Source organism: Artemia sp. Qi Xiang Cuo, chromosome 8, assembly GCF_049724085.1.
Source record: "Artemia sp. Qi Xiang Cuo chromosome 8, ASM4972408v1, whole genome shotgun sequence".
Lineage (NCBI taxonomy): Eukaryota > Metazoa > Arthropoda > Branchiopoda > Anostraca > Artemiidae > Artemia > Artemia sp. Qi Xiang Cuo.
This window is the reverse complement of record NC_142801.1, coordinates 55,262,926-55,286,319: the sequence shown is the minus strand read 5'-3', so window position 1 is coordinate 55,286,319 and position 23,394 is coordinate 55,262,926. Positions and strand designations below refer to the sequence as shown.

Here is a 23,394-nt window from a genome sequence, read left to right as displayed (position 1 = left end):
AGCTCTCTTCTGAACTTTACTAAAGAACACACTTCAATTCTAATTTATCCAGAGAAAACAAAAATCTTCCACTTCAGTTCTTTATTTCACAAAGACATAAAGAAATTTAAAGTTCAATTCTAATTTTTCGATTGAAGATGGAAAAAGTAATACCATACTTGTGAATATTTTCACGGAAGATAAAAAGTTCTAGTTCAATTTAAAATTTTCTCAACGAAGTCAAGGAAAGTTCAAGTTCTCTTCTAAATTTTCTCAATGAAAAAGAAATTAGTCATTGATCATTTCTAGTTTTCCAAATAATAGAAAATTTTCCACTTTAGTTCAGATCTGTCTCGAAGAGATGAAAAATTTAAAATACTGTTCTAAATTTTTCACAGAAGATAAAAAAGTTCAAGTTCTCTTCTTAATTTTACCAAAGAACACAATACAATTCTAATTTCTCCTTAGAAAACAAAAATCTTCCACTTCAGTTCTATATTTTACAAATACATAAAGAAATTTAAAGTTCAATTCTAATCTTTCGGTGGAAGAAGGAAAAAGTAATACCATACTTGTGAATATTTTCATGAAAGATAAAAAGTTCTAGTTCAATTTTAAATTTTCTCAACGAAGTGAAGAAAAGTTCAAGTTCTCTTCTGAACTTTACCAAAGAACACACTTCAATTCTAATTTCTCCAGAGAAAACAAAACTCTTCCACTTCAGTTCTTTATTTCACAAGAATAAAGAAATTTAAAGTTCAATTCTAATTTTTCGGTGGAAGATAGAAAAAGTAATACCATACTTGTGATTATTTTCACGGAATGTAAAAAGTTCTACGTCAATTTTAATTTTTCTCAACGAAGTGAAGAATAGTTCAAGTTCTCTTCTGAACTTTACCAAAGAACAAACTTCAATTCTAATTTCTCCAGAGAAAACAAAAATCTTCCACTTCAGTTCTTTATTTCACAAAGACATAAGGAAATTTAAAGTTCAATTCTAATTTTTCGATGGAAGATAGAAAAAGTAATACCATTCTTGTGAATGTTTTCACGGAAGATAAAAAGTTCTAGTTCAATTTAAAATTTTCTCAACGAAGATAAGGAAATTTCAAGTTCTCGTCTGAATTTTCTCGATGAAAAAGAAATTAGTCATTGATCATTTCTATTTTTCCAAATAATATAAAAATTTTCCACTTTAGTTCAGATCTGTCTCGAAGAGATGAAAAATCTAAAATACTGTTCCAAATTTTCTCAACGAAGCGAAGAAAAGTTCAAGTTCTCTTCTGAACTTTACCAAAGAAAACACTTCAATTCTAATTTCTCCAGAGAAAACAAAAATCTTCCACTTCAGTTCTTTATTTCACAAAGACATAAAGAAATTTAAAGTTCAATTCTAATTTTTCGGTGGAAGATAGAAAAAGTAATACCATACTTGTGAATATTTTCATGGAAGATAAAAAGTTCTAGTTCAATTTCAAATTTTCTCAACGAAGTGAAGAAAAGTTCAAGTTCTCTTCTGAACTTTACCAAAGAACACACTTCAATTCTAATTTCTCCAGAGAAAACAAAAATCTACCACTTCAGTTCTTTATTTCTCAAAGACATAAAGAAATTTAAAGTTCAATTCTAATTTTTCGGTGGAAGATAGAAAAACTAATACCATACTTGTGAATATTTTCACGGAAGATAAAAAGTTCTAGTTCATTTTAAAATTTTCTCAACTAAGTCAAGGAAAGTTCAAGTTCTCTTCTGAATTTTCTCAATGAAAAAGAAATTAGTCATTGATCATTTCTATTTTTCCAAATAATATAACAATTTTCCACTTTTGTTCAGATCTGTCTCGAAGAGATGAAAAATCTAAAATACTGTTCCAAATTTTCTCAACGAAGCGAAGAAAAGTTCAAGTTCTCTTCTGAACTTTACCAAAGAACACACTTCAATTCTAATTTCTCCAGAGATAACAAAAATCTTCCACTTCAGTTCCCTTATTTCACAAAGACATAAAGAAATTTAAAGTTCAATTCTAATTTTTCGGTGGAAGATAGAAAAAGTAATACCAGACTTGTGAATATTTTCACGGACGATAAAAAGTTCTAGTTCAATTTTAAATTTTCTCAATGAAGTGAAGAAAAGTTCAAGTTCTCTTCTGAACTTTACCAAAGAACACGCTTCAATTCTAATTTCTCCAGAGAAAATAAAAATCTTCCACATAAGTTCTGTATTTCACAAAGACATAAAGAAATTTAAAGTTCAATTCTAATTTTTCGGTGGAAGATAGAAAAAGTAATACCATACTTGTGAATATTTTCACGGAAGATAAAAAGTTCTAGTTCAGTTTAAAATTTTCTCAACTAAGTCAAGGAAAGTTCAAGTTCTCTTCTGAATTTTCTCAATGAAAAAGAAATTAGTCATTGATCATTTATATTTTCCAAATAATATAAAAAATTTCCACTTTAGTTCAGATCTGTCTCGAAGATATGAAAAATTTAAAAGATTGTTCAAAATTTTTCACAGAAGATAAAACATTTCAAGTTCTCTTCTGAATTTACATAAGAAACCAATTCAATTCTATTTTCACCAGAGAAAATGAAAATCTTTCACGTCAGCTCTTCATTGTAAAAGGACATAATAAAATTTAAAGTTCAATCCTAAATTTTTCGGTGAAAGATAGAAAAAGTAATACCATACTTGTGAATATTTTCCCGGAAGATAAAAATTTCTAGTTCAATTTAAAATTTTCTCAACGAAGTGAAAAAAAGTTCAAGTTCTCTTCTTAACTGTACCAAAGAACACACTTCAATTCTAATTTCTCCAGAGAAAACAAAAATCTTCCACTTCAGTTATTTATTTCACAAAGACATAAAGAAATTTAAAGTTCAATTCTAATTTTTCGGTGGAAGATAGAAAAAGTAATACCATACTTGTGAATATTTTCACGGAAGATAAAAAGTTCTAGTTCAATTTAAAATTTACTCAACTAAGTAAATTAAAGTTCAAGTTCTCTACTGAACTTTACAAAAGAAAAAACTTCAATTATAATTTCTCAAGAGAAAAAAAAAATATTCAAATTATGTTATTTATTTAAAAAATACATAAATAAATTTAAAGTTCAATTATAAATTTTTCGGTGTTAGATAGAAAAATTAATTCCATACTTGTGATTATTTTCACGGAAGATAAAAAGTTCTAGTTCAATTTAAAATTTTCTCAATGAAGTGAAGAAAAGTTCATGTTCTCTACTGAATTTTACCAAAGAACACAATTCAGTTCTAATTTCTACAGAGAAAGCCAAAATCTTCCACTTAAGTTCTTTATTTCACAAAGATAAAGAAATTTAATGCTCAATTCTAAATTTTTCAGTGGAAGAAAGAAAAAGCAATATCATACTTGTGATTATTTTCACTGAAGAGAAAAGGTTCTAGTTAAATTTACAATTTTCTCAATGAAGTGAAGAAAATTTCAAGTTCTCTTCTGAACTTTACTAAAGAACACAATTCAATTCTAATTTCACCAGAGAAAATAAAAATCTTCCACTTAAGTTCTTTATTTCACAAAAGACATAAATAAATTTAAAGTTAAATTCTAAATTTTTCGGTGTAAGATAGAAAAAGTAATACCATAATTGTGAATATTTTCCCGGAAGATAGAAAGTACTAGTTCAATTTAAAATTTTCTCAACGAAGTGAAGAAAAGTTCAAGTTCTCTTCTGAACTTTACCAAATAACACACTTCAGTTCTAATTTCTCAATAGAAAATAAAAATCTTCCACTTCAGTTTTAAGTTCCCGAAAGAAATAAAGAAATTTAAAGTTCTATTCTAAATTTTTAGATGGAAGATAAAAAAAGTAATACTATGATTGTGATTGTTTTCCATGAAGATCAAAAGTTTCACTTTATTTATAATTTTTCTTAAATTCAATTCTGATTTTTCTCAAAGAGATGAAAAATTTAAAGTTCTGTTCCAAATTTTTCATAGAAGATAGAAAAAGTTATACACTGATTGTGAATATTCAACATGAAGATAAGGAACTCCACTTTAATTCTGAGTTTTCTCGAAGAAGTGCAAATTGTTCAAGTTCTCTTCTGAATTTTCTTAAAGAAGAGAAAAAGTTAACTCAATTCTGAATTTTACCAATGAAAATGAAAAAAGCTTCCACTTCAGTTTTTAATTTCTCAAAGACATAAAAAGTTTAAAGTTCAGTTCTAAATTATTCCGTAGAAGATGGGAAAAGTTAGACTACGATTGTAATGATTGTCCGGCGAATAAAAAAAGTCTCAATTTAATTGTAATTTTCTGAAGTTCACTTTCGATTTTTTACTAATATATGACAAATTTTAATTTATGTTAAAAATTTTTAATTGAAGAGATAAAAATTCACACATTGTTTTGAATATTTGACATGAAGACAAGGAGCATCACTTTAATTCTGAGTTTTCTCTAAGAAGTGCAAAATGTTCAAGTTCTCTTCTGAATTTTCTTAAAGAAGTGAAAAAAGTTAGCTCAATTCTGAATTTTACCAATGAAAATGAAAAAAGCTTCCACTTCAGTTCTTAATTCCTCAAAGACATAAAAAATTCAAAGTTCTCTTCTAATTTTTCCAAGAAAATAAAAAGGCTCCACTTCAGTTCTGGTTTTTTTCTCAAAGAGATGAAAAATTTTAAGTTCTATTCTAATTTTAAATTAATTTTTAGCTCCTTTGTTTAATAAATTTACCCATCAATTTTTTTAATTAGAAAATGAGTGACTCCTTCTATTATTGAAGACAATCGTTCAAACTCGTTCATCTAACCTCCAAAACAATAGGTCAGTTTAGGTATAAATAAATATTAATAAATAAATAGAAACATTTTTAAATGTTTAAGTTAGGTTAGGTTAGGTTAACTTATCATGAGCGCTCATGATAAGTCAACCTAACCTTTTCCGGCGAGTATGGTTAGGTTAGGTTAGGCTAGATTAAGTTAGGTTAGATTAGGTTAAGTTAGGTTAGCCTACGTACGCTTCACTTAGGTTAGCTTAGGTTAGGTGAGAGACAGGCAAAAAGTTAGGTATATGATTAGGTTAGGTTAGATTAAGTTAGGTTAGGTTAAGTTAGGTTAGGCTAGGTTAGCCTACGTACGCGCGCGTACGTAGGCTAACTGAGCTTAACCTAACCTAACCTAACTTAATCTAACCTAACCTAATCATACACCTAACTTTTTGCCTGTCTCTCACCTAACCTAAGCTAACCTAAGTGAAGCGTACTTAGGCTAAACTAACCTAACTTAACTTAACCTAATCGAACCTAACTTAATCTAGCCTAACCAAAACCTAACCATACTCGCCACAAAAGGTTAGGTTAACTTATCATGAGCGCTCATGATAAGTTAACCTAACCTAACCTAACTTAAACATGTAGAAATGTTTCTATTTATTTATTAATATTTATTTATACCTAACCTAACCTATTGTTTTGGAGGTTAGATGAACGAGTTTGAACGATTGTCTTTAATAATAGAACGAGTCACTCATTTTCTAATTTAAAAATTTGATGGGTAAATTCATAAGACAAAGGACCTAAAATTTAATTTAAAATTAGAATAGAACTTTAAATTTTTCATCTCTTTGAGAAAAAAACCAGAACTGAAGTGGAGCCTTTTTATTTTCTTGGAAAAATTAGAAGAGAACTTTGAATTTTTTATGTCTTTGAGGAATTAAGAATTGAAGTGGAAGCTTTTTTCATTTTTACTTGTAAAATTCAGAATTGAGCTAACTTTTTTCACTTCTTTAAGAAAATTCAGAAGTGAACTTGAACATTTTGCACTTCTTCAAGAAAACTCAGAATTAAAGTAATTCTCCTTATTTTCATGTCAAATATTCAAATTAATGTATAACTCATTCTATCTTCTATGAAAAATTTGGAACAGAACTTTAAATTTTTCATCTCTTTGCAAAAAATCGGAAGTGAACTTAAGAAAATTAGAATTCAAGTGAAACTTTTTATCTTCACTGGAAAATAATCACAATCATAGTATAACTTTTCCTATCTTCTACAGAAAAATTTAGAACTGAACTTTAAATTTTTTATGTCTTTGAGAAATTAAGAACTGAAGATGTTTTCATTTCATTTTCATTGGTAGGTTTTTTCATTTTCATTGGTAAAATTCAAAATTGAGTTAACTTTTTTCTCTTCTTTAAGAAAATTCAGAAGAGAACTTGAACAATTTGCACTTCTTTAAGAAAACTCAGAATTAAAGTGGAGTTCCATATCTTCATTTTGAATATTCACTATCAATGTATAACTTTTTCTATCTTCTATGTAAAATTTGGAACAGAACTTTAAATTTTTCATCTCTTTGAGAAAAATCAGAATTGAATTTAAGAAAAATTATAAATAAAGTGAAACTTTTGATCTTCATGGAAAACAATCACAATCATAGTATTACTTTTTCTATCTTCCATCTAAAAATTTAGAATAGAACTTTAAATTTCTTTATTTCATTGGGGAACTTAAAACTGAAGTGGAAGATTTTTATTTTCTATGCAGAAATTAGAATTGAGGTGTGTTCTTTGGTAAAGTTCAGAGGAGAACTTGAACTTTTCTTAACTTCGTTGAGAAAATTTTAAATTGAACTAGAAATTTTTATCTTCTGGAAAAATATTCACAAGTATGGTATTACTTTTTCTATCTTCCACCGAAAAATTTAGAATTGAACTTTAAATTTCTTTATGTCTTTTGCGAAACAAATAACTGAAGTGGAAGATTTTTATTTTCTCTGGTGAAATTAGAAATGAATTGTGTTCTGTAGTAAAATTCCGAAGAGAAATGGAACTTTTCATCACTTCGTTTAGCAACTTATAAATTTAGCTAGACCTTTTTATCTTCGGGAAAAATAATCACAACTATGGTATTATTTTTTCTATCTTCACTAAAAAAAATTGGACATGAACTTCAAATTTCTTTATGTCTTTGTGAAATAAAGAACTTAAGTGGAAGATTTTTATTTTCTCTGTAGAAATTAGAATTGAATTGTGTTCTTTGGTAAAATTCAGTAGAGAACATGAACTTTTCTTCACTTCATTGAGAAAATTTTAAATTGAACAAGAACTTTTTATCTTCCGTGAAAATAATAATAAGTATGGTATTAATTTTTCTATCTCCCACCGAAAAATTTAGAATTGAACTTTAAATTTCTTTATGTCTTTGTGAAATAAAGAACTGAAGTAGAAGATTTCTGTTTTCTCTTTAGAAATTGGAATTGAAGTGTGTTCTTTGGTAAAGTTCAGAAGAGAACTTGATCTTTCCTTGACTCCGTTGAGAAAATTTTAAATTGAACTAGAACTTTTTATCTTCCGTGAAAATATTCACAAGTATGGTATTACTTTTTCTATCTTCCACCGAAAAATTAGAATTGAACTTTAAATTTCTTTATGTCTTTGTGAAATAAAGAACTGAAGTGGAAGATTTTTGTTTTCTCTGGAGAAATTAGAATTGAAGTGTGTTCTTTGGTAAAATTCAGTAGAGAACTTGAACTTTTCTTCACTTCGTTGAGAAAATTTTTAATTGAACTAGAACGTTTTATCTTCCGGGAAAATATTCACAAGTGTGTTATTACTTTATCTACGTCTCTCTAAAAAATTTAGTATTGAACTCTAAATTACTTTATGTCTATGTGAAATGAATAACTGTAGTGTAGAAATTTTGTTTTCTCCTAAGAAATTAGGATTGAATTATTTTCTTTGGTAGAATTCCGACGAGAACTTGAACTTTTTTATCGTCTGTGATAAATTTGGAACAGTATTTTAAATTTTACATCTCTTCGAGACAGATCTGAACTAAAGTGGAAAATTTTTATATTATTTGGAAAAATAGAAATGATCAATGACTAATTTCTTTTTCATTGACAAAATTCAGAAGAGAACTTGAACTTTCCTTGACTTCGTTGAGAAAATTTTCAACTGAACTAGAACTTTTTATCTTCCGTGAAAATATTCACAAGTATGGTATTGCTTTTTTTATCTTCCACCGAAAAATTAGAATTGAACTTTAAATTTCTTTATGTCTTTGTGAAATAAAGAACTGAAGTGGAAGATTTTTGTTTTCTCTGGAGAAATTAGAATTGAAGTGTGTTCTTTGGTAAAGTTCAGAAGAGAACTTGAACTTTTGTTAACGTCGTTGAGAAAATTTAAAATTGAACTAGAACTTTTTACCTTCCGTGAAAATATTCACAAGTATGGTATTACTTTTTCTATCTTCCACCGAAAAATTAGAATTGAACTTTAAATTTCTTTATGTCTTTGTGAAATAAGGAACTGAAGTGGAAGATTTTTGTTTTCTCTGGAGAAATTAGAATTGAATTGTGTTCTTTGATAATATTCCGAAGAGAACTTTAACTTTTTTATCTTCTGTGAAAAATTTGGAACAGTATTTTAAATTTTTCATCTCTTCGAGACAGATCTGAACTAAAGTGGAAATTTTTTATATTATTTGGAAAAATAGAAATGATCAATGACTAATTTCTTTTTCATTGAGAAAATTCAGAAGAGAACTTGAACTTTCTTGACTTCGTTGAGAAAATTTTAAATTGAACTAGAACTTTTTATCTTCCGTGAAAATTTAGAATTGAACTTTAAATTTCTTTATGTCTTTGTGAAATAAAGAACTTAAGTGGAAGATTTTTATTTTCTCTGTAGAAATTAGAATTGAATTGTGTTCTTTGGTAAAATTCAGTAGAGAACATGAACTTTTCTTCACTTCATTGAGAAAATTTTAAAGTGAACTAGAACTTTTTATCTTCCGTGAAAATAATCACAAGTATGGTATTACTTTTTCTATCTTCCGCCGAAAAATTAGAATTGAACTTTAAATTTCTTTATGTCTTTGTGAAATAAAGAACTGGAGTGGAAGATTTTTGTTTTCTCTGGAGAAATTAGAATTGAAGTGTGTTCTTTGGTAAAGTTCAGAAGAGAACTTGAACTATTCTTCACTTCGTTGAGAAAATTTAAAATTGAACCGGAACTTTTTATCTTCCGTGAAAATATTCACAAGTATGGTATTACTTTTTCTATCTTCCACCGAAAAATTAGAATTGAACTTAAAATTTCTTTATGTCTTTGTGAAATAAAGAACTGAAGTGGACGATTTTTGTTTTCTCCGGAGAAATTAGAATTGAAGTGTGTTATTCGGTAAATTTCATAAGAGAACATTAACTTTTCTTCACTTCTTTTATAACATTTTAAAATGAACTAGAAATGTTTATTTTACTTGAAAATATTCAAAAGTATGGTATTACTTTTTCTATCTTCCACCTAAAAATTTATAATTGAACTTAAAATTTCTTTGTCTTTGTGAAATAAAGAACTGAAGTGGAAGATTTTTGTTTTCTCTGGAGAAATTAGAATTGAATTGTGTTCTTTGGTAAAATTCCGAAGAGAACTTGAACTTTTTTATATTCTGTGAAAAATTTGGAACAGTATTTTAAATTTTTCATCTTTTCGAGACAGATCTGAACTAAAGTTGAAAATTTTTATATTATTTGGAAAAATAGAAATGATCAATGACTAATTTCTTTTTCTTTGAGAAAATTCAGAAGAGAACTTGAACTTTCCTTGACTTCGTTGAGAAAATTTTAAATTGAACTAGAACTTTTTATCTTCCGTGAAAATATTCACAAGTATGGTATTACTTTTTCTATCTTCCACCGAAAAATTAGAATTGAACTTTAAATTTCTTTATGTCTTTGTGAAATAAAGAACTGAAGTGGAAGATTTTTGTTTTCTCTGGAGAAATTAGAATTGAAGTGTGTTCTTTGGTAAAGTTCAGAAGAGAACTTGAACTTTTCTTCAATACGTTGAGAAAATTTGGAACAGTATTTTAAATTTTTCATCCCTTGGAGAAAAATCTGAACTAAAGTGGAAAATTTTTATATTATTTGGAAAAATAGAATTGAATAAAAACTAATTTCTTTTTCATTGAGAAAATTCAGAAGAGAACTTGAACTTTTCTTCACTTCATTGAGAAAATTTAAAATTGAAATGGAACTGCTTATCTTTCGAGAAAATATTCACAGCTATGATATAGCTTTTTCTATCTACTATGGAAAAATTTAGAATTTGTAAAATTGGTTTAAGAAGCACATTAAGAAAAAAAATTGTTCTGAAATGCCTTTGAAAAGTATTGCTTGGTGTTGGAGCATTCAAAAAGCTGTAAAGTATAGTTGTGGGTAAAAAAGATAAGTACTTCAAGTTGGAAAATGGGTTTAGGAGGGACATTAAGAAAGTAACTTGCTCTGAAATGGTCTTTGAAAAGTATTTCTTGGTGTTGAAGTATCCAAAGAGCCGTAAAGTATTGTTCTGGGTGAAAAAGATAAGTACTTTGCTCTGAAATGGTCTTTGAAAAGTATTTCTTGGTGTTGAGGTATCCAAAAAGCTGTAAAGTATAGTTTTGGGTGAAAAAGATATGTACTTCAAGTTGGAAAATGGGATTAGGAGGGACATTAAGAAAGTAACTTGCTCTGAAATGGTCTTTGAAAAGTATTTCTTGGTGTTGAGGTATCCAAAAAGCTGTAAAGTATAGTTGTGAGAGAAAAAGATAAGTACTTCAAGTTGGAAAATGGGTTTAGGAGGGACATTAAGAAAGTAACTTGCTCTGAAATAGTCATTGAAATGTATTTCTTGGGTTTGATGTATCCAAATAGCAGTACAGTATGGCTGTGGTTGAAAAAGATAAGTACTTCACGTTGGAAAATGGGTTTAGGAGGGACATTAAGGAAGTAACTTGCTCTGAAATGGTCTTTAAAAAGTATTTCTTGGTGTTGAGACACTCAAAAAGCTGTAAAGTATAGTTGTGAGTGAAAAATATATGTACTTCAAGATGGAATATGGGTTTAGGAGGGACATTAATAAAGTAACTTGATCTGACATGGTATTTGAAAAGTATTTCTTGATGGTGAGTTATACAAAATGCTGTAAAGTTTTGCTGTGTGTTAAAAATACAAGTCCTTCTTGTTTTTATATGTGTTTATGATGGACATTAAGAAAGTAACTTGATATGACATTTTCTTTGAAAAGGTATTTACGTTCGTTTAATAATCGAAAAAGCTGTAAAGTATAGTTCTGGGTGAAAAACATAGGTACTTCAAGTTGGAAAATGGGTTTAGGAGGAAAATTGAGGATGTAACTTGCTCTGAAATGGTCTTTGAAAAGTATTTCTTGATGTTGAAGTATCCAAAAAGCTGTAAAGTATAGTTGTGGGTGAAAAAGATAAGTACTTCAAGTTGGAAAATGGGTTTAGGAGGGACGTTAAGAAAGTAACTTGCTTGTCTTAGTCGATTACGTCATTCTATGCCCAGAAATGAATTCCCGTCATGACCTTCAGATAGGGTTCTACCGATTATGTAATCAATTTCTCAGAAATCCATTTGTCCTAGTTGATTACGTCATTCTATGCCCATAAATGGATTCCCGTCAGGACCTCCTGATAGGGTTCTACCGATTTTGTAATCAATTTCTTAGAAATCCAATTGTCTTAGTCGATTACGTCATTCTATGCCCAGAAATGAATTCCGGTCATGACCTTCTGATAGGGTTTTACCGATTATGTAATCAATTTCTCAGAAATCCATTTGTCCTAGTTGATTACGTCATTCTATGCCGATAAATGGATTCCCGTCATGACCTTCTGATAGGGTTCTACCGATTATGTAATCAATTCACAGAAATCCATTTGTCCTAGTTGATTACATCATTCTATGCCCATAAATGGATTCCCGTCACGAGCTCCTTATAGGGTTCTACCGATTATGTAATCAATTTCTCGGGAATTCTCTCCCTTCGATTACGCAATCAATATATCTCTTCCCCACCTTCCCCTTAGAAACATCAAATTAATTCCCCTTTCATGAATCAATAATTCCCCTTAGAAACAACAATGAATTCCCCTTTCGTGAATGAATAATTCTCCTTAGAAACAACAAATTAATTCCCCTTTCTTGAATCAATAATTCCCCTTAGAAACAACAAATTAATTCCCCTTTCGTGACATATCAATCATTCTTGACATCACCTGTCAGACATTATTAAACTTCGCCTGGAAACAATTTGATTAATGATTGACAGTACCTGGCAGACATTATTAAACTTTGCCCGAAACAATTTGATTAATGACTGACTTTAGGTCATTGACCCCATTAACCACGTGTTCTCCCTAGGGACTCTATGCCCATATTTGGACTCCCGGTGGGACCTCCTGAGGCCTTTCTACTGTAATTACGCTGAAATACCAAGGACATCAAAATAAAAACATTGTTTGGCCCCCATGAACCCCATCTAAGATATATTCATACCTGAAAATAGCAACTAAAGTTTTCTTTGGTTCTATCAAAATCATGAATTGTTTATGGTAGTCCCACATTTAAGCCAGTGTTGCCATGTTGAACCGTGAAAACAAACAAACGAAGCTAACAATTTAAGTTAGACAGCACTTTTGTCTGTAAAAAACATAGAACATCAACAAGTTGTTGATTCCCAAAGAAAATAGTTGGTTGTCGTGATCCTTTTTGTTTTGTATAAATTTACTTACTCCACATGACAATCTGACTGACGCCTAATGGACCCATTTTTCATTAGATGTCCAAGTTTTGCCAACGTTGATCTCAATGTTGGCTTTTTGATTGAAAAATACAAAGCAGAATTGTCAATGTTTATATTTTAGCTTCCAATGTTTCTAAAAAAGAAAAAAAGAAGTGACATTTATTCCGTTCAATTTTGGATTGATTTATAGCACTTGACACCCAATGAAACATCAACAAAAATCTCAAAGGAACTATGTTTATATTAATCAACATTGAGCCGTATCATTGATTACATGTTTACTTTTTTTTATAGCCGCGGAGAATCTTCATAAGCAATTTCATTGAAAAGAGGTAGGCCTACATATTGGTCATGCAAAATCAAAGCCAGCCTTGAGCAATTTCAATTTGCAGCATGTGCAATTAAACTCAATAAACTGTTGATTTCTATGTATCCCACTAAATTCATTTGACTTGCTGCCACTGAGGCCACACCCAGAGTGGGCTTTCAAGTTTGAAAGCCCACTTTTCATGGTTGATCCCCTCATCGTGAGTGTGCCGTTGATCCTCATTCCTGGTTGTGATCTTAGTTGCCACTTTTGAATCCGTCGTAGTATCACATGGATCATTAAATATGCCTCTGGTGATTACATAACCCTCAAGGCCTTGGGAGAACGAATATAAATTACGGTGTTTGCCAATTATTTCCAGATAGGTTTTATATTGGAATGAGAAGAGCGTTTTGGGTCTTTGGTTTCCGATAGGCTCAAAACTCTTTGGGCCAAAAGAAACATTTATTAGGGAAAAGCAGGAGGGTAATAGAAGATTTGACAATAGGCCGATATCCCTATTTCCCTGATTAGGTCAAAACTTGCAACCATAAATCTTTCGGCTATGAGAATCCTAGTCCACAAAAAAAAAATTGACAAGGGGCCCGTTCCTCCTAAACATGAGACCAAAACAGAGCCAAAAGCCTTTTTCCGATGGGTAAATAGAACCAAAATATACAAGAAAAAAACAAAAAAAAAAACGTTCTGGTTTCCCGAAAAAGGGACAAATAGCTTTTTCTCTGATCAACTCAAAACTTACACCTTTAAGTTCCTGGGCTAAAAGGACTCTCATCCACAAGAAATAGGGCTGGGACACGGACCCGCAAACTAAGGTCAGATTTTTTTTTTCATTTGGCTTGAAACCTACATCTAACAGATTTTGGCTGATAGAGTTTAATGCCTAGAAAAAAAAAGTAAAAAAAAAATTGGTTCTCTTGAAAATGGGGTCCTAAAAAGGTCCGATAGATTTTTTTTCTGAACGGCTTGAAACTTAAGACTGTATGTCCCTGGCCAAGTAAACCCTAATGTAAAAGAAAAAACTATGGTAAAAAAAAGGGTCTGATTGGCTTGAAACTTTCAAGGGTCGCTACCTGCACTAAGAGAGCCAACTATTCTGTTGAGGGGCCGGGGTGGTTTTACGGGGCCCATGAATGTGCCAAAAACCTTGTTGTCCCTAATCAGTTTAAAACTTGCATTCGAAAATCCCCCGGTTAAGAGAGGCTTAATACAAGAACAATTTTAATTAAAGGCTTGCTTCTCCTAAGAATAGTGCCCAAAAAGGTAAAAAGTTTGTTCTTTCTGCTCAGCTCAAAACTATCATCATGTCCCTGGGCAAAGAGGGCCCCATTTCAAGAGAAACAATAAAACCAGTACTTACATTTTGTCAATGGTGAAAAAAACAATGACCCTATCTGGATCTCTATACCGTTGGAATAGCATATCTGGAAAATCTAGGAAACGGCTTAGGGATAAAGTTGAAACTTTCAGATAGCATGGGGAAGGGGCAAGAGGACTTCAATTTCTGTCTGGGAGGAGGGAAAAGCTAACGAGTTTTTGTACTCGATCGTCAAAACGTTTTTGTACAATAAGCTTGTATGGGACTCGCGTCTCTGCACGGTTAAAAAGTGAGGTAAATTAAAAGACACTATGCGATGTCAACTTATCAGAATAGCATGCCGTCTTGTAAACAGGGTTGGGGTCACCTTGAAACTTTCCGGGAGTGAAACTTTAGAGGGGACCAGTTTTATGTTGGAAAGGAGGGACTTGTTATGTTTTGTCTTCGGTCAATCTAGCTTCTTTGAGTTAGAAGCCGCTATGGTACTTATATTCTATTCACGGTTAAGTAACGAGGTAATTCAAAAGACATTTTTAAGCGCCATTTAGTCAAAATAGAGCACCCACAAAATTTTGGGAAAAGCTTGGGAGACGAGGGTAAGAGATCGTAGGGTGATGCCTAAATTCAATAAATAATGGACAAACCAAAACCAAGGTCTTCAAGTTTTTGCCCCCCCCCCCCCCCGACGAATGCATGTTTAACTTGTGAAACGTAACAAAAATGTTTATAAACAAATTTTTAATGTGGCATTTAAATTTTCTTTGTATACCCACCCTCCGAACGAAAATCCTGTAATCTCTGAGAGGGTTACATTAAATTTTCATAATTTTAGGATGGAGAGAATATAAGGTTTTTATCATTTTTCTAATATTTTTTGTTTTTATTTTATATGAATAAAAATTTTCTAAACTATGCTATGTGGCTCAACTTCGTTTTATAATGTTAACTAGGGCATAAGTTTATATCAGGAGTTTATATTAGGTTTTTTTTTTTTTTTTTTCTTTGTTTTTCTTGGCCAGAAGAGCTCAAAATCATTTTAAAACCGGTTTAAAATGAGCGATACGCTCTTTGGTGTTTCGCAAGACGATTTATTTTCATTAATTGATTTTTTTTTTTTTTTTAATATGTATCTTTCCTATTCAGTGAACTATCTATGTATTTTACAGTTAGAACTGCATCACTTCCAGCATCAGAACCACTCACAGATGCTCAAAATGACACCTTAAGGGGGCACCAGCAGCTTTCATGGATCGACAGAGCTTTATCTAATGAAGATATAAGGAATGCCAGAGGTAATTTTTTTTTATCTATCGCTGAGGACTTGGGATGCTGTCTCAGGACTTAGAATTGCGAAAGTGTGTACTACAAAAATTAACCCTGGGCTATTTGTGTGACTTATGTTAAGTTTTGAAAGTTCTCCAGCAACTTCTTTCTTCGTCGGGGTATTGATGTCTTTTAAATATACCCTGGTTGTTTTTACCTCTAAGGCGAGAAGGATGCACGCTACCATCGGTAGATGTTTACATAGATCGTAACTGGCTCATACACAGGACACGGTCAAGTCACAAAAGTTGTTGATGCTTAAGGTTGTCTCAGTTTGGTTTTTAAACCTTGATACTTTCGAGCTCTTTAATGGTATGGATTCTTTCAAGATGCAAATGTGTCATAATATTCTGGAAACATTAATTTTTCGAATTCTATATTAAAATATAGAATTCTATATTATAGAATTATAATTATAGACTTGAAAAGTAAATCCTGGCTACCAGTGGATAGTTTTTTTTTTCGTTTTTGGTTTTAAGCGTCAAAATCAAATAATTGCCTTTGCGACGTAATAACAATCTATTAATTCCACCGTTTCCTTTATTTTGCAAACGAATGGATTTTTAAAATAATTAGATAAAAGAAACAAGTTTTTTAAACTGAAAGGAAGGAGCGACATTAAAACTTAAAACGAACAGAAATTATTCCGTATATGAAAGGGGTTGTCCCCTCCTCAACGCCTCGCTCTTTACGCTAAAGTTCGAGTTTCCCACAACTTTATTTTTTTAAAAAATAAAAAAATTTAGCGTAAAGAGCGAAGCGTTGAGGAGGGGATAACCCCGTTCATATACGGAATAATTTCTGTTTGTTATAAGTTTTAATGTCGCTCCTTACTTTCAGTTTAAAAAACTTGCTTTTTTATTTAATTTCTGATCGTTTTTTAGTTAATGCAGCTTTTATTTTGGCTCACCGTCATTGAATAAGTAAAAAAAAATTGCATATTAATTTTACTTTTCTTTTGCTAAATGGCTTTCTCTAAATTTGTTTCTGACGTAATTTACAAATTAACTTACGTAACGAACTTCTATATTCGTATATTTTTATTACGTATATTATGGGGTTCGCCCCCTAGTTAATACCTCGCTCTTTACGTTAAGTTCAAATCGTGTTCCAGTTCTTTAAGAATGACTCATTAATCACAAAGGCCGTTAATTAGAATAAATATCTCTGATGAAAGTACAAAAAAACTTGTTTCCTTGTGATACAGACGAAATTGGGAAAAAGGGGGCGTGGGAGGGGGCCAAGTTACCCTCCAGCATTTTTGGTCACTGAAAAGGGCACTATAACATTTAATTTCCGTTCAAATGAGCTCTCTCTTGATGTTGTAGGACCACTGGGTCGGTACAAAATACAAAGTTGCACATTTTTGCAGATATGAGCTTGAAACCTATATAATAGGGTTTTCAGATACGCAGAATCTGACGGTGTGATTTTTATTAAAATTCTTTCACTTGTAGGGGATGTTTCCCCCTCTTTCCAAAATCAGGTAAATTTTCTCAGGCTCGTAGCCTTTGATGAGTAACAATAAACTTAATAAAATTTATATTTTTAGAATCAGCATTATAAGCCCATTCTATATCTATTGACATGAAAATTCCGTTTTTTAAAGTTTCGATTACTATTGAGCCGTATCGCTTTTTTTTATGGTTTTTTTTATTACGTTTATGTTTTTACGTATATGAAGGGGGTTCTCCCTTTATTCAATACTCCGCTCAATGCGCTAAAGTTAAAATTTTGTTTAAATCACTAACCCCTGAATCACAAAGGCCGTTTAATTAGAATAGATAGCTCTTTTGAAAGCACAAAAAAAAACTGTAGCGTAAGATCGAGGTACTTGGGGGCGAACCCCCTCATATACGTAATCATTTCTGCTCGTTTTAAGTTTTAATGTTGCTCCTTACTTTCAGTTGAAAAAAACTTGTTGTTTTTTTTAATTTAATTTCTGATTGTTTTTTAAATAATGCTGGGAAATCCGGCGCCCCCTTCATAGAAATGTCCCTTACCCCAAGGAAACATCCTCCACGGAAAGATTCTCCCCAGTAACCCCCTCCTCCAGCCCCCCCCCCCCCACCAGAAAAAAATCATTCCTGGAAATGTCTGTATACTTCCCAATAACCAATACTATATGTAAACAACGGGCAAAGTTCACAACTTGCAGCCCTTCCCCGGGGAACTGTGGGGGATTAATCATCATAAAAGACATAGTTATTAGATTTTTCGACTATGCTGAACAAAATGGCTATCTCAAAATTTCAATTGGGTGACTCCGGGAAAAAAATGATAGTTGAAGGGGGCCAAGCTGCCCTTCAATTTTTTGGTCACTTAAAAAGGGCACTAGAACTTTTAATTTCCGTTCAAATGAGCCCTCTTACGATATTCTAGGACTACTGGATCGATACGATCATCCCTGGGGAAATAAAAAAAAATAAAAATAAACACGCATCCGTCATCTTTCTTCTGACAAAAAATACAAAATTCCACTTTTCATGAAAGTTCTATGACTTTTAGGGGGGGGGGGGTGTTTTCCCCTTTTTTTTAAAATTAGGTAAATTTTCTCAGGCGCATAACTTTTAATGGGTAAAACTAAAATTGATGAAACTTATATATTTGAAATCAGCATAAAAATCTGATTTATTTGACATATCTATTGGCATCTGGATTCCGTTTTTTGGAGTTTTGGTTACTATTGAGCCGGGTCGCTCCTTACTTACAGTTCGTTACCACGAACCGTTTGATCAGTATTCTTTAAAACCTTGCACGCTAATATCTAACACGCCAAAAATAGAGACAGTTTATTGAAATTAGTTGACGAAATCAGTGGGACGTAGTTAGTTTTAAAATAATTTGTTTCTTATACAATTTTTTATCCAAAAAGAGTTCAGGGCTTCAGTGTAGAAAGCCCCGACATTATTGCATGTAGTTTCAACGATTATTATTGTAATTAATCAAACAAAAGAGGGTTTAAACTGAAAAAGAAGAACTTTTTTTTTAAATGGTTATTAAGAGATCAAGAGAGGATATATAGTGCCGAAATCTTCTTTATTTTTTTACGGCCCTAATAACCCCATGTAAAACATTTATGTTTGTAGGCTTTATTGCTTTTCAACCCCCCCCCCCTATCATGGTTGGAGTAATTTAAAGATGCATGTTGCATAGTCTGTGAAAAAATTTTTTTTTTTTTTTATGTTTCAACTTCGATTTCACATGACAAACTTCGTTATTGTTAAATTGATCCAAACTCTAGGACGCAGGGAGCTGTAAAACTTGCTTTTGATGTATCGATAAGCTTAATTTTCTCTACAGAATCATACTAAACAATTTTTGTTTCAATTTATTCCAAGTTTAACCAAAAAGTATATGCAAATTGTAAGAGTAGAAACTGGGGCTAGCGTCTTAAAAATTTTCCAATGCCATCTAGTGTCTGGCGTTTCTTAGCTTTTTTTAAGCATTATAGTTTTATTTTCATTTTATTTTTTTACCGAAACTGAGATCAGACACTTATTCCTACAATAATTTCGCGAATTGTACTTACTACACTAATTTCGCCTTATTGTTACCCCGAAAACATTTCAAGAAACAATAAACGATAGTTGGTGTTGAGGTTTTTCTGTACACACGTGTGCCAGTTTGCGCTATTGTAAGTTACACATGATCTTTGAGTTCAACTGTCTTCTGAGAGCACTATATTCTTCGTCACACGCTTAGAATCCGTCTTTATCCAATCATTTCCTCTTTATGGCTGCTGTTTCAGGTATTTGAAACAGACAAATTCAATCACAAGGGGGTGCTTGAAATGAAAACCGTGGTATGCACTTTAAGGGTGGTTTCTGTATCAAGCTTATTTCCCTATGCTGGAAAAAATATATGCATATACTCTAAAGAAAATGATGAATGTTGAAGAATAAAACAAAATTTAATGTACTTATCAGTAAAGTAGCTTAGAAAACCGTTCCCAACATTGAAGAAAATAGCTTTTAAAGATTTCTAAGTCACAAAAGGCCGATATGCTGGAAAAAGTCAGAAACTATGTCATTATAAATACTTATTTGATTATCATGATACATACATGCTTTAACAGAACATGCAACTAACAACAACAAATATTTGCAAGGAGAAAAAGCAAGCAGAAGAAACTAATCTTAAAAGAGTTAAAAAGAAAAATGGGGAAACAACTGAGAAAATGGAAGATATCATGGAAGAAGTGAAATCCTTCTTCAAGAATGTATTTACAAGAGAGACAAAAGAAGAAACAGAAAGAGTGGACAAATTTTTTCGAAAGATTGAATATAATCAAGTGACAGAGGAAGAAAATAATATACTAACGGTGAAATTAACAAAAGAAGAAATGAAAAAAGCTATAAAAAGACTGAAGTATCATCCCTCTACCTTCCACCTCCCTCAGCCCCAGTGAATATTCTTGGGGTTAACTTTTATTAAGAATAACATCTCAACTATTTCCCATTGAATGAATTTCTGAATTTCCATATGCAGTTGTGTTGGTCAACCCTCAGTCTTCCACTGAAACCGTCAAAAAAAATGGCACCTAAAATGCACCCTATTTTGTTCATTTAAACAATAAATCAAAGACGGTCTAATTTTTGGCCATTTGTTGACTTTATGCATTACCTACCGTATGTCTAATATCGATCACAAATTTTTAATGTTTGGTTAATTTTAGGAGAATTTGATAGCTTGTAGTTTTTGGCTCTTGGGGTAGGCGCTTTCGGTACCTTCTATGCTTATTTTCATTCAGGTATCAATACGATTGGAGAAACAGTTTTGGAGTTTTTAAATAGACAGATACACATAATTTTTTATTCGCATATTAATGCTGTAACTAATTAAACCAGATCTTTTAATTCTAAATGCACCAGGAATATTCAAAAGAACAATCGATCGAAAATATTGAAGTGAATAAATGTGGCAATACATGTATTGTAGCTCATTGATTCTTTTCTAAGTATATCCTGTCAGCTCTAATATTGTTGGTATTAAGTGCAGGTCAAAACTACACATTACGAAATGGCAGAAAATTGACGCCCAAAACCTTTGAAACTTTTCTATCTATACAAAATATTGACATCCGGTGATCCGTTATACTTTTTATCAAGGGCGGATCCAGGATTTTTTTCAGGGGGGTTTTACTAATTTTTGACTCAGTTTTTGACTACTTATACTTACTTATTTTCGACTCATTTTCGAGTCGGTCAAAAATTTCGGGGGGGGGGGGTTCAAACCGGGTAATCCCCCCCCCTGGATACGGCCTTGCTTTTTATTGATTTACTGAAAATTTTGCGCACTAAAATCATGATTAAAAAGCATGAAGTAGTTTTTATAATTATTCTTGCATTTGTGCATTAATAGTCTATATAATTTTATTTATTCTAATGCCGCGTTAAAAGGAAGCTGTCTTTTTTGATAACATAAAAGTTGAGTCGCAACAGTAACTTATAGTAACGCAACAGTAGATTACTGTTACTATATTAGGAATTCTGTTATTTTATCGATTTTCTCTACGAAAATACATAAAAAAGGTGTTATTCAATGAAAATATAAAAAAATATATTATTTATTTTTAACTCTAGATGGGGCAACAATCAAGGAGGGCAATTCCCTTCCCCCCAATTTGCGAGCCTGGAACTAGTATGAATCAGCGTACGGGCTTCTACGGATTTTCCTTTAGATACCTAGTCCTGGTTAGTTTTGGCTTGTCCTAGCTTAGTCCTGACTAAAGGTGAATATAGACCTGATAATATGGAACCAAAACAAAGCTAAAGACAAAGAAAAAGAAGCATGAAAAACAAACAAAAATACAATTTTTTACAAGTGTTGGTTGAATTTACATAAAAGAGAGTTTTTAAATATATTAGGTAGAAATTTGTATTATTAGTGATTTTTTATTAGGTACTTTTTATTATTAGGTAGATAAACTATTAAGTACTTTGGATTCAAACGCAAAAAATTTGTTTTTTGCTCAATTCCAAGTAATAACTGATTCATTAATTGTTTACTTTTACGCAATGGAAAAGGTGTCCCTAGGGACTGAAACAGCATCCTATCTTTTATTTCTGTTTTTAGGGCAAGCGATGGCAATGTATATGAACAGATCAGTAAATCCATGCGATGACTTTTATGCTTATGCATGTGGAAACTGGGAAACTTACCATCCAATCCCTGACGATGCTGGCAGTTTTGATACCTTCGAAAAGTTAAGAAACGAGCTTATTGCTGCCCTAGTTCAACTGCTGGACCAACCAGAAAGTGATAATGATGGTGAAGCTATTATCAAAGTGAAAAAGCTTTATAAGTCATGTATGAACACAAGTAAGTTACACTCTGAGGTTCCACTAAAATCAAGCCTTCGTACCCTGGTTGTTCGGTGCCCCTTTGGCAGGGCAGTATCCGGGGGGGGGGGGGGTACTGTGTTTTTACCCAACCCAAAAAAAATTCCGACTCGTAAAATGTAACAAAAAGGCATGTAACGTTTGTTTTATGTGTTTTTAAAGTGTTTGTACCCCCCCCCTTCTCCGAAAAAAAAATCCTGGATACCCCTTGCCCTTTGGATATAAACTCGGGAAGCAACTTGCTAATTTAAAGACCCCATGGTACACTAATTCAGGTAGTAACTTGTTTCTCTGGTACGCATTAAAAAAAAACTCTACATAAGGTAGGCCAGGTATCGATACTTTCAAGCAAAAAAAAAATTTAAATTATTATTGATTTGTATTTTCGGTTCATCGAGGGGGAAGATTGAAGAGGTAACGAATAAACAGAGGTCTGTCCCCTGTGGTCTTCTATATGTCTATATGTACTATCGACGTTTGTCCCCTAGCGCAACGGTTTTTGGAAATAACGATCTCACTGCTTCTCTATATAGATTTAAATATTCCTGTGCCATCTATGTTTCTTTTTTATTTTTCCGCACCAGACTCGGTATCTCCGTCTTAGGTACCTTTAATGTTCTTGGACGCCGAAATTGGCAAGCTGCGAGTTAGACTTTGATCTGAAGAAACCTGACCTAAATACAGAACACTTGACGCTATTTTTTTTTTCAAACTTGTCTGTGTTTACTTTTCTGTATTTTTTTTCCTTTATTTGCCAGGAGAAATAAGAAAAAAAAATTGAATGTAAACATTCAAAGTAGGAGGTTTTCACGCGGTCAATGACTCCTGAACTACGGGTCTTTTGAATTTTAGCTCTGAGTAATATGCCTCTGCTGCCATTGCAGTATCAACAAGTTCTAATGCATCTTGGCTGGAATATTTAGACTGGAATAGTTAATTGTAACAGCAACAGTACAGAACAAATTCTGAACAACCGTACGAGACAAACTTTTGGGTCATTAGCTGAAAAAATTATCGGTATGACAAAGATGGGAAATCATAACTGTAATTATAACTATGCCATTCATATAACTTTTTACCTAAAGGGGGGCTGAAACACAAACCTAGTTTAAACCGAATTCACCGAATTTCAATGGATCTATAGGAACGTAAAGAACACGTCCTAAAAACTAAAAACAATACAATGGCAGTGTTATACATAACACATCATAAATTTTCACTACTAAAACCGAGGGGAAGTTAGCACTATTTTTGTGTCAAGCTTTTATGCAAGTCTAACATTAACATAAAATTTTTATTTATTTCCCTGTATGAAGAAACATCTTGTACTTAGCTTCTTCTCTAGGGGAGGGGGAGCAGCCGATTCTGTGATGAAGGGTGGGGGCTGAAGTTATATTGGCAGTTCACAAAACCTTACATTACCAGCAAGTTCTATCATACCTCTGAAATCTTTATTAATAAGTAATCACAAAAAAGCATAAATCATCAGTAAGCTTTAGCATTAATCTTCCTGGATTAGAGCTAAATCTTTCCAAGAC

The 23,394-nt window shown here is 31.8% G+C and overlaps 1 protein-coding gene across 2 annotated transcripts in view; it reads left to right on the top strand.

Annotated features, from left to right (window-relative positions):
* The window catches only part of LOC148949580 (neprilysin-4-like), a 122,570-nt gene that overhangs the window by 23,117 nt on the left and 76,059 nt on the right, over positions 1–23,394 (top strand). For both annotated transcript variants that reach the window (XM_089093611.1, XM_089093610.1), the window contains exons 3-4: positions 15,356–15,481; positions 21,591–21,836. In XM_089093611.1, coding sequence (XP_088949737.1) covers positions 15,356–15,481; positions 21,591–21,836 — 372 coding nt within the window. The remainder of the gene's footprint in view (positions 1–15,355; positions 15,482–21,590; positions 21,837–23,394) is intronic.